Here is a 15,642-nt window from a genome sequence, read left to right on the forward strand (position 1 = left end):
AGCAACAGACAGAGAGAGAAAGAGGTAGAGAGAGAGACAATGGGCACACCAGGGCCTCCAGCCACTGCAAACGAACTCCAGATGCATGCGCCCCCTTGTGCATCTGGCTAACGTGGGTCCTGGGGAATCGAGCCTCGAACTGGGGTCCTTAGGCTTCACAGGCCAAGTGCTTAACCACTAAGCCATCTCTCTAGCCCCACATTATAATTTTTAACTGGCTAAATTCTATATAAAAACTTGGGCATTCCTAGCTTGCCTGGAAAAGTAACCGGTTAACACCAAGGTCACATTCTCACCTTAACAACAGACAGCTGGGTGCATTTGTTGGCAGTTCAGGCTGTGTTCCCAGCTCTGGGCCTTCAAACCACGACAGTATGGCATGATGGGTTGGCTGGTGACATCTGAATCCCAAGTCTGTCACTTACTAGTGACAGCACATGTTGTTTAGATATCTCTAAGTCTTAGCCAGGGGTGGCAGCTGGTGTCTTTAATTCCAGCACCCAAGAGGCTGAGTTAGAATTACTGTGAGTTCTAGGTCAGTCTGGGCTACAATGAAACCCTGCCTCAAAAAACAAACAAAAAAGTCTGTAAGTTTCAGTGACCTCATCTATAAAGCTTTCTTGTTGTAGGAGGGATGGGGACTGAGATAGGATCTTACCGTATAGCCCAGACTGGCCTTACGCTCACGTTCCAGCCTTCCAAGTGCTGGGGTTTGGGTGTGCCCTAAGAACTGACCTTTGTTTGAGGCCCCCTAAATGACCACTTTGGCTCCAGCCTCTAGGAGTACCTCTCAGGGGCCAGCGATTTCCTAGAGCTACACTGGGGAATGACCAGTAAAGGTAGCATCAACACGTTGAGGAGGCCTAAGGTCACCTCTATGACCATCAAAACAATCGCTTAAAGGATCACGCTGAGTGACCAAGCATCCGAACATCGTGGACTCAAGTACACAGTAGATCTCCTAACAGTTGGCTTCTTTCCTCCCTCGCCACACCCCAGCCATCCAAGGGACAGGAAGAAAGACGATGTCCATCCCAGCTGTTTTATTGAAAGGGAAGGTGGGGAAAGGGCAAGGGACAGAGAGAGGACGCACAGCAGAGGCTGATGGCGAGGCCTGAGGACCGGTTCCGGGCGCCAGCTGTCTTGGAGCGCCCTCTAGTGGCAGATGACGCCTCTGGCTGGGAGGCCCGTAGGAGGGAGGGGGGTTTCTACAGGAGGGCACCAATGGTATCTGGGGTCAGGGCCACTGGGCATTGGTTTCTAGAGGGGTAAACTCTGGGAGGCAAAGACATCTTAGTCCTCTTGAGCCATGACTTTTAGAAACTATTTAAATTCACACGCAAATTTCTTTGGGACCATCAGGCCACTTTCCACACCTGGGAATGGCCTAGAAACCAGGAAGGGCTTTGCTTTAGCAGCAAAACCAGAGCTGGCCCAGGAGTCTGAAGATGGGCGGTCTAGTTCCTGGAGGTTGCCTAACTCTGTGGCCTTGGACACAGCGCCAACTCAGCCTCCCTCAGCCACTTCATCTGCAAACAGGGAAGGGGGTGGTCGTTACTGGGGATGGGGGTGGATGTGGGACTCAGATGCCAAAAGTCAGGTAAGAACATGGTGTGAGGGGTAAATGCTTTCACACCGTCCTGGGGAACGGGTCCAAATGAGCATCCTGGACCCAGCTGCTCTAAGACACCTGGTGGATGAGGATGACCTTTGCCCCTGGAAGGTACCACTTGTACCTTGGGGAGAACAGGAAGGTCACAGAACTCTAGGATCTTGTCCCCAAACCTTCACAGTATCAGGGAGGAGCTGGTCATCTGAAGGAACAAGGGGCTTGCCTCACTCAGGTCACAGGGAGGACAGATGTTTGGGGACAGGCTGAAGCACGTTTTCTGCCTCCACTGGACCTTGGGAAGGAGGGTGGGTGGGCAGCTTTGGGAGTCCTTAAGGAAGGGCAGTTTCTGGATGAGTTGGGCCCTATTCTAGAGGGATAGATTTGAGCATGACCTGACCTGGAAGAGTGCTTACTGGGGTCCTGGAGAGAATGGCCCTGCTGAAAAGCAGAAGTTAGGCTGACAGGAGGGTGAGATTTGCTGGGAGGGGCAACGCCTGACTCCAGCTGCCAGGCTCATGAGTCCCGCTTGGGCTGAAGGGTCTGCACAGAAGACGGCCCAAAGGGGCTGGTGGGCGTCCCGAACCATGACTGACCACTGGCATCATGGAAGGCGGGAGACAGCTGCTCAGGCTCATCCCTGAAGACCTCCACATGGCTGTCAGCTTCAGTGTCCAAGGGCTCTGCCTTGGTGTCCTGGCTTAGACAGCCCGTGGTGACCCAGAAGAGGCAGACGGCCAGCAGGATCCCAGCTGCCCCACAGAGCGCAGTGCCTGCCAGGCGGCAAATGCTCAGGGCGCGGTTGTAGTCGGCAGCTCGCTCGTCCAACGATGGAAACTTACCATCACTGACCGTTTCTAGCTTGGGGGGCACAGCGTAGCCGGTGGTCAGGGCTGCCACACCTAGCAGCAGAAGCAGGGTCCCTGAGGACAGGGTGATCTGAGGAGAAGCAGACAGAGCAAGAGGCTAGGCTCTGCTGGCCTTTTTTTTTGAAAGAGAGAGGTAGAGTCAAGAGAGAGAGAGAGAGAATGGGCATGCCAGGGCCTCCCGCCACTGCAAATGAACTCCAGACGCGTGCGCTCCCCTGTGCATCTGGCTTATGTGGGTCTTGGGGAATCGAACCTGTCCTTAGGCTTTGCATGCAAATGCCCTAACCACTAAGCCATTTCCCCAGCCCTCTGCTGGCTTTTGAAGCACAGGGTCATAAGATAGGCGTCCCGGAACACCTCTAGCTTTTTCCTTTGGTTCTGGGAATGGAACCCAGGTCCAGACACATGCTATGGTTAACTACTCTACCACGGAGCCAGAACTTCAGACCTTTTAAATTTTTCATTTGAGATGGGGATCTTGTCAAGTTTCCCAGGCTGACCTGGAACTGTCTGTATAGCCCAAGATGGCCTCAAACCTACCTCCCAAGTACTGGGGTTTCAGAAGTGTGCCTCCAAGCCCGGTCTAGCCGTATTTACCTCCAGCCAGCTGAAATCTCCCCCATCATTTGGATCCTACGATAAGTTGACCCTTTGTTCTGCTAGATTAATGCCCATGCATCCTCAGCTCTCAGCTCAAACCTCCCCTCCTCAGGGACGCCTTCTAGGACACTTCTGGCTTCAGAAGGAGTTTTCTCTGCATAGCTCTGTGCCAACTTTCCCTTCTGTGCACCCACCTCAGAGCGCACTTGGACGTGGATTTTGGTTCTTAGGTGAGGGACGTCTGCCTGCTTCCCTGGACTGTGAGCTATGACAGCCGAGACTGCTTCCATTTCCTCACAAGCCTTGTTCTGGAAGTCTTCCCTAATCACACCAGGTACGGAGACCATCTCCCCTCCGGCATCCTTTGTACCCTTGACCCAAGGTTGTGCAGGCTGATGCTGCTACTCAGGTTGGCACCTTGCCTCCCCATTAAAGTGAAAGCTTTGAAAGCAGGATGACGGGGGGTAGAGGTGGCTCAGCAGTTAAAGGCGCATGCTTACAAAGCCCGCTGGCCCGGGGTTTATTTCACCCCAGTGAAGCCTGATGCAGAAAGTGGCAAATGTGCCTGCTGTTCATGTGCAGTAGCAAGAGACCTTGATGCACCCCCCCCCACACACACAAATAATAAAAAAAAAAAAAACAATGAGAAGGCCCTCCGCTTCAATTTCCACACAATATTTGGCAATGAACTATGCCCATCATAGGGAGTGCTGACTGACAACTCTCTCGGGTTATTAAGAACATCACTTGTTTGTTTCTCTCACATCTTTCCACCATCTGCCAATGGTACCCCACAGTGGGAAACCACAGGAAGATTAAAGTGAGATGAACTCCACTTCCTGCCAGTGTATTTCCTCCCCAGCCCCCGCCCCCACCATAGTAATTAGTTCACAGCTGGCAAGTGGCCCAATCAGTCATGATTTCTAGGAATCAAACACACACATACTCTCTCTCTCTCTCTTTTTCTTTTTTAAAATATTTTATTTATTTGCACAGAGAGAGAGAGACAGAGAGAAGAGACACCGACAAAGACAGAGAATAGACACACCATGGCCTCTAGGCACTGCAAATGCATTCCAGACGCATGTGCCACTTTGTGCATCTGGCTTTATGTGGGTACTAGGGAATCAAACCCAGGCCAACAAGCTTTGCAAGCAAGCGCCTTAAGCCACTAAACCATCTCTCTAGCCCCTTTCTTTTTAAAGATTATTTTCAGGGCTGGAGAGATGGCTTAGCGGTTAAGGCATTGGCCTGCAAAGCCAAAGGATCCCAGTTTGATTCTCCAGGACCCACATAAGCCGGATGCACAGGGGACGCATACATCTGGAATTCGTTTGCAGTGGCTGGAGGTCCTGGCATGTCCATTCTGTCTCTTTCTCTCTCTCTCTCTGCCTCTTTCTCTCTCTCAAATAAATAAATAAAAATATATTTAAAAGTATTTTTAGCCATGCATGGTGGCACCTCCTTTTAATCCCAGAACTCAGGAGGCAGAGGTAGGAGGGTCGCAGTGAGTACATAATGAATTCCAGGTCAGCCTAAGCCAGAGTGAGACCCTATCTTGGAAAACACAAGGGAAAAAAAAAATATTTATCTGAGAGAAAGACAGTTGAGTTTGGGCACTCAACAACCTCCTGCAACTGCAAAAGAACTCCAGATACACACATCACTTTGCGCATCTGGCTTCACCTGGGTATGAGGAATGGAACCAGGGCCAACAGATTTTGCCAGCAAGGACCTTTAACTGCAGATCCATCTCTCTAGTCCTCTTTCAACCTTTTATCTTCTTTCTTTCTTCCTCTCTCCCCATCTTTCTTTCTTTTGCTGCTTTTCTTTTTTCCGAGGTAGGGTTTCACTCTAGCCCAAGATGACTTGGAATTCACTGTGTAGTTCCAGGCTGGCCTCAAACTGACAGTGATCCTCCTACCTCTGCCTCCCGGGTGCTGGGATTAAAGGGGAGAGCCACTATGCCTGGGTCTCTCTTTCTTCTTGAGGCAGGATCTGATTCTAGCTGAGGCTGCCCTGAAACTCACTTTGTAGGCTAACTCAAACTCAACAGTGATCTTCCGACCTCAGCCTCCCAAGTGCTAGGATTATAGATGTGTGTGCCACTGCGCCTGGTTTGTTTGCTTGTTTGCTTCTTTCTTTCTTTACTTTGAGGTAGGGTCTCACCCAAGTGGACCTGAAATTCACTATGTAGTTTCAGGCTGGCCTTGAACCCACAGCAATCCTCCTACCTCTGCCTCCTGAGTGCTTGGATTAAAGGCGTGCATCACCACACCTGGCCTTCTTTTTTTTTATTTACTTATTATTTTTTCTTCTTCTTTTTTTTTTTTTTCTGATACAGGGTCTCACTCTATAGCCCAGGCTGGCCTGTAAGTCACTTGTATCCCTAATTGGGCTCAAATTCACAATCCTCCTGTCTCAGCCTTCCAAGTGCTAGAATTCTACGTCAGGGATATCACACCCAGCATAGCTGAGACAGGGTTTCGTTAGGCAGCCAAACTACCCTCCAATTAATTTCTCGCTATCATGGATCTTTTCTTCCTATTGCTTCCCTTTTCCCTGATCCTCTCCCTCCTTTTTTCCCCCTTCCTTCCTATTTATTTTTAAAGTTTTATATAGTTCTGTGTGTATGTGTGCACATGCACACGTGTGTGCCACTGCATATATGTAGAGGTCAGAGGGCAGCTTTCTGGTCAGACATTGCTTTTCCACCTCACTGGAAGCTATGCTCACAGAGCTTCTGGGAACTTCTCCTGCCCGTTTCCCATCTTGACTGCGTTGTGAGATTGCAGAAACCCACCATGCATGCTGGCTCTGTGGTAGTTTGAATAGATGTCCCCCCAACAGATTCAGGAGTTTAATCAAGCTTCTCAGATTCCCAGCTACCTGGCTGGGGGAGGTGTCACTGGGCCAATCCTGGGGTTCATCTGTAAGGTGTGGTGGTAGATTTTGCCTGAGTCCTGCCTGGAATTCTTAAGTGTGCTTGCATGTTGTGTGGCTTTTGGTGTTTTGTTTTGTTTTGTTTTGCCTTGTGGCTTTTCTGTCTGCTTGGACCTGTGAAAGCAGGCAAGCTTTTTTTTTCTGCCACTATGGAACTTTCCTTGGATCTGTAAGCTTCAATAAATCCCTTCATAAGTGTGCCTGGCCTGGCGGTTCATCTCAGCAACATGAAGCTGTCTGCTACAACAGGGTATGAAGGCTGAACTTGGGTATTAAGGCTCGAGTGGCAGAAGTGCTTCATCCACTGAGCCATCTCCCCAGCCTCTTTGTACTTTTCTGAAGTAGGGTCTAATGTATTTCAGTCTGGCCTCATCCTTGCAATGCACTTCCAGGATGACTTTAAACGCCTGATCCTCTTGCTTTCAATTCCCAAAAGCTAGGGTTACAGGCATGTGTCACTATGCCTACTTTCTATAGCGCTGGTACTGAAGATGTGCCCAGCCCTGTCCTGGATCTTGTTCTTCTCTCATAGGAGCTCTAGAGTCAGCTTGCTGGTACACACACTGCACACAGCAACTCTGATTAAGATCCTGTCGACTCTCTAGGCAGCTTGGGAAGAATAACATTTTCATAATGCTGAGCCTTCCTACCCAAACTTGGTAGTATGGGTCTTCTGATCTGGTTCTTGATACCTTTCAAGTGCCGCAGCTTTCCTATATTGTGCAGATTTTGTTAAAGTTGTGCTTATCTTTCTGTATTCTTATGGGGTGCTAGCGGAAAAGCTAAGGCATTCGTAAGCTCTGTCTTTTCTGTGTTCTTTCATGAAGAAAAACAAATACTGGAGGAAATTGACCTTTCTTTTTTTTAATTAATTAATTTATTTGTTTGATAGAGGAAGAGGGAAAGAGAGAGAGAGAGAGAGAAAATGGGCAAGCCAGGGCCTCCAGCCCCTGCAAACAAACTCCAGATGCATGTGCCCCCTTGTGCATCTGGCTTACGTGGGTCCTGGGGAATCAAACCTGGGTTCTTTGGTTTTGCAAGCAAACGCCTTAACTGCTAAGCCATACCTCCAGACCCCCCCCCCCTTTTGTTTTTAGGTAGGGCTTCACTCTAGTCCAGGCTGACCTGGAATTCACTATGTAGTCTCTGGGTGGCCTTGAATTCACAGTGATCCTCCTACCTCTGCCTCCCGAATGCTGGGATTAAAGGCGTGCACCACCACACCCAGGGAAATTGACCTTTCATAAATGCCCAAGGTCAGCTGAAGAGATGGCTCAGTTAGTACAGTGCTTGTCACACAACACGAGGACCTGAGTGTGTTATTTACTTATTTATTTGAGAAAAAGGTAGGTAGAGAGAGGGAGAGGATGGGCACACCAGGGCCTCTAGCAACTGCAAATGAACTCCAGAAGTATGTGCTAGCTTGTGTATCTGGCTTACGTGGGTACTGGGGAATTGAACCTGGGTCCTCGGGCTTTGCAGGCAAGTGGCTTAACTGCTAAGCCATCTCTCCAGCCCAGGATCTGAGTTTGGATCCCCAGCACCCATGAAAATACTAAGAGTGGGAGTGGTATTGTGCACCTCAGCTCCAGGTCTTGCTGGCTGCCTAGTCTAGCTGATTGAGTCAGCCCTGGGTTCACTGAGAGACCCTGTCTCATAAAGTAAGATGGAGAATGATTGAGGAAGCCACCCAACATTAAGATCTGGCCTCTGCACAAGCACATACATATGTGCATGTACACTTACACACACACACACACACACACACACACACACACACACACCTTTCCTTCCCCATAAAAAAGTCCAAGCTAGCCAGGCATGGTGGCATACACCTTTAATCCCAGCACTCGGGAGGCAGAGATAGGAGGACCGCCCTGAGTTTGAGGCCACCCTGAGACTACATAGTGAATTCTAGGTCAGCCTGGGCTAGAGTAAAAGCCTACCTCAAAAAAAACAAAACAAACAAACAAAAAAGTCCAAGCTAACAATAATATTAATAATAAAAGACATTTTAAAAAGAAAAAAAATGTTAATAATAACAATAAAGTTCAATGGTCAGCACAGTAGTGGCCATTTAAGGCCATGTGGAAGAGCCTGATGCCAATGGGCTGTACACAGAGGAGCAACACTGGGAATCTGAGCACAAAGAAAAAACTTTCCAAATCCTCCACCTCAGTCCTTTGCTACTTTGAACTTTGCCAGAAGGTTCCAACCTCTGGTCTCTTCTGGAACACAAACTTTGTTGAAACCTGTCTGCCCTGAGTTTCCTGTTGCTTGAATGTGTTAGGCCTCTAAGTACCCCACCTTCTTTTCCTCTCTGCTCTGGTCCTCCAACCCCGCCCCATCTCCTCCATCAAGCCACTGGCATCTTTGACCTTACCTTCCAGCACAATGAGGGCCAGGGTTGGCGGGGGCACAGGACCGGGGGGCCTTCTGGGTCATCACTGAGAGGAGTCCCTGCACAGTCCTCATAGAAGAGGTGCAGATAGGAGTGGACCCCATACCACTTGCTTTCCTCCACGGTGTTGCCATGGCTACAGGCACAGGGGCGGCTGCAGCTCAGCATCATTGGATCCCTGTGAGGACAAGGTGCAGCAACAGGAGATCAGGGGAAGCAGCCCACGGTCGCCATCCCCCACCCCCATCCTCTGTGAACCTTGGAGCCCCAACCACCATGCGTACCACTCCAGACATCTACCCTAACAGGCCAGCCTGGCCTTTGGGAATCCTCCCGGTCTTTCCCTGAGTACTATTGGAGTGAGCCGGTGACTGAAGGCTCGGCCTGTTGCCTGGCAACCACACAGTCACTCCATGGGCATGTTTACTCAGGAGGTCTCCCAGGGGCTGAAACTGTGGGCTCTGGAACCTCACTGCTTGGATGGGGTCCCAAATCCACCACTTCCTCACTGTGTGACTTTAGACAAGTGCATTTCAGGAACTCAGCCTCCTCATCTGTAAAACAGGGTTAATAATGCCACCTGTTTTGGGCTGGAGAGATGGTTTAGTGGTTAAGGCACTTGCTTGGGAAGCCTAAGGACCCAGGTTCTACTTCCCAGAACCCGCATAAGTCATCAGTATTATTAATAATTATTAATGGACATAAGTTCATTAGGGGTGGCTAAGGCCAGGGCATGCCCATTCATATTCTCTTTCTCTCTCATGAATAAATAAACCAATAATTTAAAAGTACCTGTTTATTCAGGGTAACTTAGCTGCTAATACTTCCTGTGCTTTCTTGGTAATTATTTCCATTCTCACCTTTTGGGGCCCATGTCTAGTGAGAGATCCTTCTGTCGCCCTCCCCTCGAAGTCTTCCTCCCCTTTAGGGCTTTTCCTGGGGGTAATTGTCATGATTGCCACTTGTCCAAAGGAGCTGGAGTCCCCAAGCTGCAAGGACCTAAACGCCTTCCCACGACTGATTCTCCCTAGACTACAAAGTCCCAAGGAATATTGACACCACACGAGGTAAAGCCCAGGCACCTCAGAACTAGGGGCTCTAGGGCTCTTTGGTTTCTAGGTTTCCAGGGAAAACCATTTAAGAAGCTACAAAAGGAGATCTCTAGGACTTGGGAATGGAGGGGACCTGTGTCCTGAGAGGTGTTGATAAGGACAGGGCTCTGTCCCATAGCCTCATCTCCAGTGGTCCTCTCAGCTCCACAGAGAAGCTTCAAACACAATTGATCAATGTGCTTGTTCTGAAGGGCAAGGTGGATCTAGAATCCCTCTCATTTATCGGCGTCACTCTCAAATGCCTGCGTGGAGGCTTGCTAACGCACCGCCCGCCAGCATGCCCACATACCCCGGGGGTGGACATATACACGCACTGCACAGATGTGAACACGCATACACACACGCGCAGTACAGGGCACACGAGTGCACAGGGGGCTGTGGATCAAACATGTCCATACACAGCCAGTGTCCACGCTCCTTGCTCAAAGTTCAAGGAGAGGGCAGAGATCAAAAGCGAAAAAGTTCCGAGCATTCTGGAGGCACAGTAGAAGGATCACTGTGGGCTCGAGGCCAGCCTAGACTACATAGTGAATTCCAGGTCAGCCTGGGCTATAGCGAGATCCTACCTAGAGAAAACAAAAAAGAAAAGAAAAAAAAAGGGAAAGGAAAAAGAAAAGGAAGGAAGGAAGAAGAAAAGAAAGAAAGAAAGAAAGAGAGAAAGAAAGAGAGAGAGAGAGAGAGAGAGAGAGAGAGAAAGGAAGGAAGGAAGGAAGGAAGGAAGGAAGGAAGGAAGGAAGGAAGGAAGGAAGGAAGGAAGGAAGGAAGGAAGGAAGGAAGGGAGGGCGACGCACTGGATGGATAGCAAGGACCCGGCGAGAAGGGGCGTGGCCAGCGCCTCCCAGCCAAGGGCAAAGGAGGCGGTGTGTGGAAAAGGAATGGGGCTCCCCCCACTCCCCACCCCCAGAGCAGTCAGAACCTCAGTCAAGGAGCTTTCATTGGAGACCCCAGGTGAGGGGGCGGGGAGGGACTCAGGGACAATGGGGCTGAGTCAGCCCTCCCCTTTAATTCACCGCTCGCCCCGCCTCCAAGTGTATGTAAATCACCCCCATCCGGCTCCTACTGGAGAAGCAAGGTGACCTTGAGTGTGCCGCCCCCCCCTCAGCCTGGCCCCTCCTCCTCCCATTTTAGGGTCGCTCGGGGAGTAGAAGGTCTAGCGGGTGGGCGGGGGAGGCCCGGAGCGACAAGGATGCTCTAGAGCCCTTGGCGTTGCCATGGGAACCGCCGGGGAGGTGCCTCTAACCCTTAGGGGGAGGGGCTTGATGCGAAGGGAGCGGGAAGAGGAGGGGGCACTACGTGGTCGGGTGAGGGGCGCCAAGGCGGAGGAGGCGAGCAGGGGGGTGGGGGAGTCTAGGCGACGGCGACAGGCCCGCGGGCCCGAGGGTGAATGGAATCGGTCGCCTCCCTAGACCCTCTCACTCCAGTGCCACGCTCCTTGGGGGGGGGGGCCGCTAAGGGACATCGGTACCCCCCTATACACACTCTATCTATCCCCCGTCTCTGACGCCACCGCTCGTCCCCTGGGCCCAAGTTGACTACGTCTTTTCTTCTGGAGGGAAACTGAGGCACAGCGGGATGGGATGGGGTTTTAGAGGGGTGCGTGATCCTGTCCTTTGGAACCTTGGTCCAGTCTAAAGCACCCAGCGGCCGAGGCCGGCAGTGTGAGTCCCCTCCCACCCCGGGGTGGGGGGTGTGGGGGTGGGACACCGGCGGGCTGGGGATGCGGGGAGAGGGTAGGGGACCTGTGGAGCGGTGGAGACGGCGGCCCGGGGTCGGGCCTCGTGGAGCTGGGGTCGAGCTCACCTATCTGCCTGCAGTCTCCGCAGAGCGAGCCGCAGCTGCCAGAGCTGGAGCCGAGCAAGGCGGGTTTGCTTCGCGCCTGCGCCGCAGTCCCGGGCGGGGGCGGAGGTGTAAGAGATGCCGGAAAGGCGGGGGAGGGGAGTGGGGGGCCCCAGGGGTGCTGGTTCTGTGGACTGCGGTCCCAGGCAGACCCCCACACCCTGTCCCTTCCGAAGTTCCTTTCTCTTCTCTCTAGGAGAGCCTTCAAGGACCCTGCTGTGCTGGGGTCTCTCTGGGCCTCCTGCAGGTCCTCACGTGTCTCCTCCTGAGGCCTCAGAGCCTCTCTGTCTCCACTCACCCCTCTTGGAGCCCACAAACTGTACAGAAACCCACATCTCAAGCAAACCTGGAGGTGCACGCCTGTGATCCTAAGCATTTAAGAGGCTGAGGTAGGAGGATCACACATTAACTGTCAACCTGGGCTCTGTAGCAACACCCAAACAAACCAAAACAACAACAAAAGCCCACACTTCTCACTGAGCCTCTACTCCCTTGAAGGCCTTGGGTCTCCGATCACCTGCCATCACTGAGTCCCTCTTTCACTTGGCACGCATTAAGAAGTTCCACTGGCAAGACAACTCTAATCTGACCAAATCCTTCACTCTCATACTCTCCTATCCCCTTCCTCCATTCTCTTTCTTCTTTGACTCCCTACCTCCAAGAATCAGTCCTGAGCCAGGAGTTGTGACACACGCCTTTAATCCCAGCACTCGGGAGGCAGAGGTAGGAGGATCGCTGTGAGTTCGAGGCCGCCCTGAGACCACACAGTGAATTCCAGGTCAGCTTGGGCTAGAGCCAAACCTTACTTCGAAAAACCAAAAAAGAAAAATCAGTCTTGACTTTGAAATGGTAGTCAGGGGAGGAGAGGAAGAGGTCATGGGGGAATAGCCCTTCCCTTTGGAAGGCGCTCATGAGGCAACCTCTCTTAATTCTGTCTCCCAGTGTAGCACACACACAAGGCAGTGTGTGCCAGGGGCTGTTCCTTTGGAGAGGCAACCCTTGCAGGCCAGCTACATCAACTTCATGCCATGCCAAGTGCTCATGCATTTGCTGGGTGGTCTTGAGAGAGTCCTTGCGGTCTTTCTGAGCCTCACCAGAGATCAGTGTTCAAACATGCCTTCATGCCTTGAGCTTCTGGTTGATCTGTCCCTGTGCTGGAGGCTGGGGATGCAGGGATGAGTGAGCCAGCAAGAGGACGCCATGAAAAACACAACAACAAAAACAAACCTGTGTAACTTTGGGCTGGAGATATTGTTCAGCAGCTAAGGTGTTTGCCTGAAAAGCCTAACAACCAAGGTTTGATTCCCCAGTACCCACGTGTGGTAGTTTGAATAGGCCCCCCCCCCAATATATTCAGTGTTTTTGTAGTTTGATCTGCAGCCACCTGGCTGGAGGAAGTGTCAATGGGTGGTCCAGCCCTAAATGTGCATGCCTTTAATCCCAGCACTCGGGAGGCAGAGGTAGGAGGATCACCATGAGTTCAAGGTCACCCTAAGACTATGTAGACCCTACCTGGAAAAACAAACAACAAAAACAAACAAACAAAAAGCCCACAAGATTGGGCTGGCGAGATGGCTTAAAGGTTAAGACACATACCTGCGAACCCTAAGGATCCAGGTTGGATTCTCCAGGTCCCACGTAAGCCAGATGCACATGGTGGCGCATGCATCTGGAGTTCGTTTGCAGTGGCTAGAGGCCCTGGTGCGCCCATTTTCTCTCTCTCTCTCTCTCTCTTGCTTTCTCTCTCTCTTTCCCTCTCCCTCTCTCTGTCTCAAGTAAATAAGTAAAAATAAATCTTAAAAAAAAAAAAGATTGGTGGAAGAGCAACAGAGCAGGACCTGATGTCCACTCCAGCCCCCACAAAAGGAGGACCCCTCCAGCACAGGTGAGCATCTGGGGTGACTCAAAGGTATGTACATGTACCTATACCACACACACATCACATTACACATGCACAGCAAATTACACATACCACATACACACACACATACCATATTACACATGTACATGCCCACCACGTTACACACGCATACCATATTACCCGTAATATTACATAGGCACACCCAAACACAGCAAAAAAAAAAAAAAAAAAAGTGGGGTGGGGTCTGGAAGCTCCATCAGTAGAGTGCTTGCCTATCCTTGGCATCACATGAATTGGCTGTGGCGACTGCACATCTGTAATCCCAGGACTCAGAAGGTGGAGTGAACAGGACCAATTTAAGGCTAGCCTCAGCTATTTAGTCTAGGATAGCCTAGGATACATAAGCCTGACTTTTAAAAAAGACAAAAGAAAGATAAAAAAAAATAGGTTCTGGGGAGGCATTATAGAGATTAGAACCCTTGTGAATTGTTGGTGACAGTGTAAAATGGTATAAACTCCATGGAATACAGTTTGGTGAACCAGACAGACCTGTAATCCCAGCTACTGAGGTGTTTGATGTAGGGCAATATCAAGTTCAGGCCAGCTTGGGGTACTTAATGAAACTCTGTGAGGGAAAAAAGGAAACCACAGTGATTCTTTGAAAAGTTAAAAATGGGGCTGGAAAGCCAGGCACGGTGGTGCATGACTTTAATCTCAGCACTAGGGAGGCAGAGGTAGGAGGATTGCTGTCAGTTCAAGGCCACCTGTGACTACATAATAAATTCCAGGTCAGTCTTGGCTAGAGCCAGACTGTACCGCAAAACACACACACACACAAAAAAAAAAAAAAAAAAGAATGGGGCTGCAGTTGGATGTGGCGCACGACTTTAATCCCAGCACTTGGGAAGCAGAGGTAGGAAGATCACTGTTTGAGGTCAGCCTGAGTGAATTTCAGGTCAGCCTGGCCTAGAGCGAGATCCTACCTCAAAAAAAAAAAAAAAAAACAAACATAGGACTGGAGAGATGGCTTAGTGGTTAAAGGCACTTTCTTGCAAGCCTGATGGCCCGGTTTGAATAGTCAGTACCCAGTGTTGCAATCAGCTTCACACTGCTAGCAGAAAACACCCAACCAAAAGCAGCTTGTGGGAGGAGAGGGTTTATTTTGGCTTACCAACTCAACTCAAGGGGAAGTTTCAAGACAACAAAAGAAAACGATGGCATGAGCAGAGGGTGGACATCACCTCCTGGCCAACATCAGGTAGACAACAGCAACAAGAGAGTGTGCCAAACACTGGCAAGGGGAAGCTGGTTATAACACCCATAAGCCCAACCCCAACAATACATCACCTCTAGGAGACTCCAGTTCCCAAACCACCACCAAGCTGGGAATCTAGCGTTCAGAACACATAAGTTTATGGGGGACACCTGAATCAAACCACCACACCACATAAAGCCCAGTGGCAAGAGGCCCTAGCATGTCTGTTCTCTTTCTCTCTGCTTGCAAATAACAATAAACTTTTTTTTTTTTTAATAGCTGAGTTGTTGGAGGCTACATGAAGTGTTGGCTCATGTCTGTAATCTCAACATTCAGGAGGAGCTGAGGTAGGAAGATGGAGACTGGGAGATCTGCTGCATAATGAAATCCAATGTGTGTGTGTGTACAACAGAATGGCTGTATTTAATGTCATTAACTTGTACATCTAAAGATAGTTAAAAAGGTGAATTTTGTTACAGATATTTTATCACATTTTTTAAATTATCAAAGTGCTTTAAAAATGACTCTGGGATCCCCAGTCGCCTGAGGGCAGGAGGTGAATGGAAAAAGCTTGCTCTCAAGCAGCAAGAGGCACTTTGCTCTGGACCTCCTGGTCTTCAGTATGTCCCCACCCTTTCCTTACTCTGCAGAGCCATCCAGCCACCTTCCTCTTCGTCAGCCCCCAGCTCAGCTTAGGTTTTTTTTTTTTTTTTTTTTTGAGGGAGGGTCTCACTCTAGCCCAGGTTGACCTAAAATTCACTAGGTAGTTTCAGAGTGACCTTGAACTCATGGTAATCCTCCTAACTTTGCCTCCCAAGTGCTGGGATTAAAGGCATGGTGCACCACCACACCCACCTTGGTTTTTTGGTTTTTGTTGTTGTTTGTGTTTTGAGGAAGGGCCTCACTCTAGTCCAGGCTGACCTGGAATTCACCTTGAAGTCTTAGACTGGTCTTGAACTCACAGTGATCCTCCTACCTCTGCCTCCTGAGAGCTGGGATTAAAGGCGCGCGCCACCACATCTGGCTCATCACAGGTGATGGAGCGGGGCTGGGAATAGCCCGGGTGTGACCACCTCTTCTGGCTTCCTTCACTGATCTTGACTAACATAATCAGTTCATCTAAAATAGCCCCACTTCACACTTCATCTTCTTCACC

The 15,642-nt window shown here is 50.3% G+C and overlaps 1 protein-coding gene across 1 annotated transcript; it reads right to left on the bottom strand.

Annotated features, from left to right (window-relative positions):
- Window positions 1–1,028: 1,028 nt before the first annotated feature.
- On the bottom strand, window positions 1,029–11,464 carry Nrsn2 (neurensin 2). Its single transcript, XM_004668055.2, has 3 exons — window positions 11,335–11,464; window positions 8,405–8,600; window positions 1,029–2,548 (listed from the first exon to the last, which is right to left on the bottom strand). Exons 2-3 carry the CDS (start codon window positions 8,591–8,593, stop codon window positions 2,126–2,128), a joined length of 612 nt encoding a protein of 203 aa, XP_004668112.1. The 5' UTR covers window positions 8,594–8,600; window positions 11,335–11,464; the 3' UTR covers window positions 1,029–2,125.
- Window positions 11,465–15,642: the final 4,178 nt, after the last annotated feature.

Source organism: Jaculus jaculus, chromosome 8 (genome assembly GCF_020740685.1).
Source record: "Jaculus jaculus isolate mJacJac1 chromosome 8, mJacJac1.mat.Y.cur, whole genome shotgun sequence".
Taxonomy (NCBI): domain Eukaryota; kingdom Metazoa; phylum Chordata; class Mammalia; order Rodentia; family Dipodidae; genus Jaculus; species Jaculus jaculus.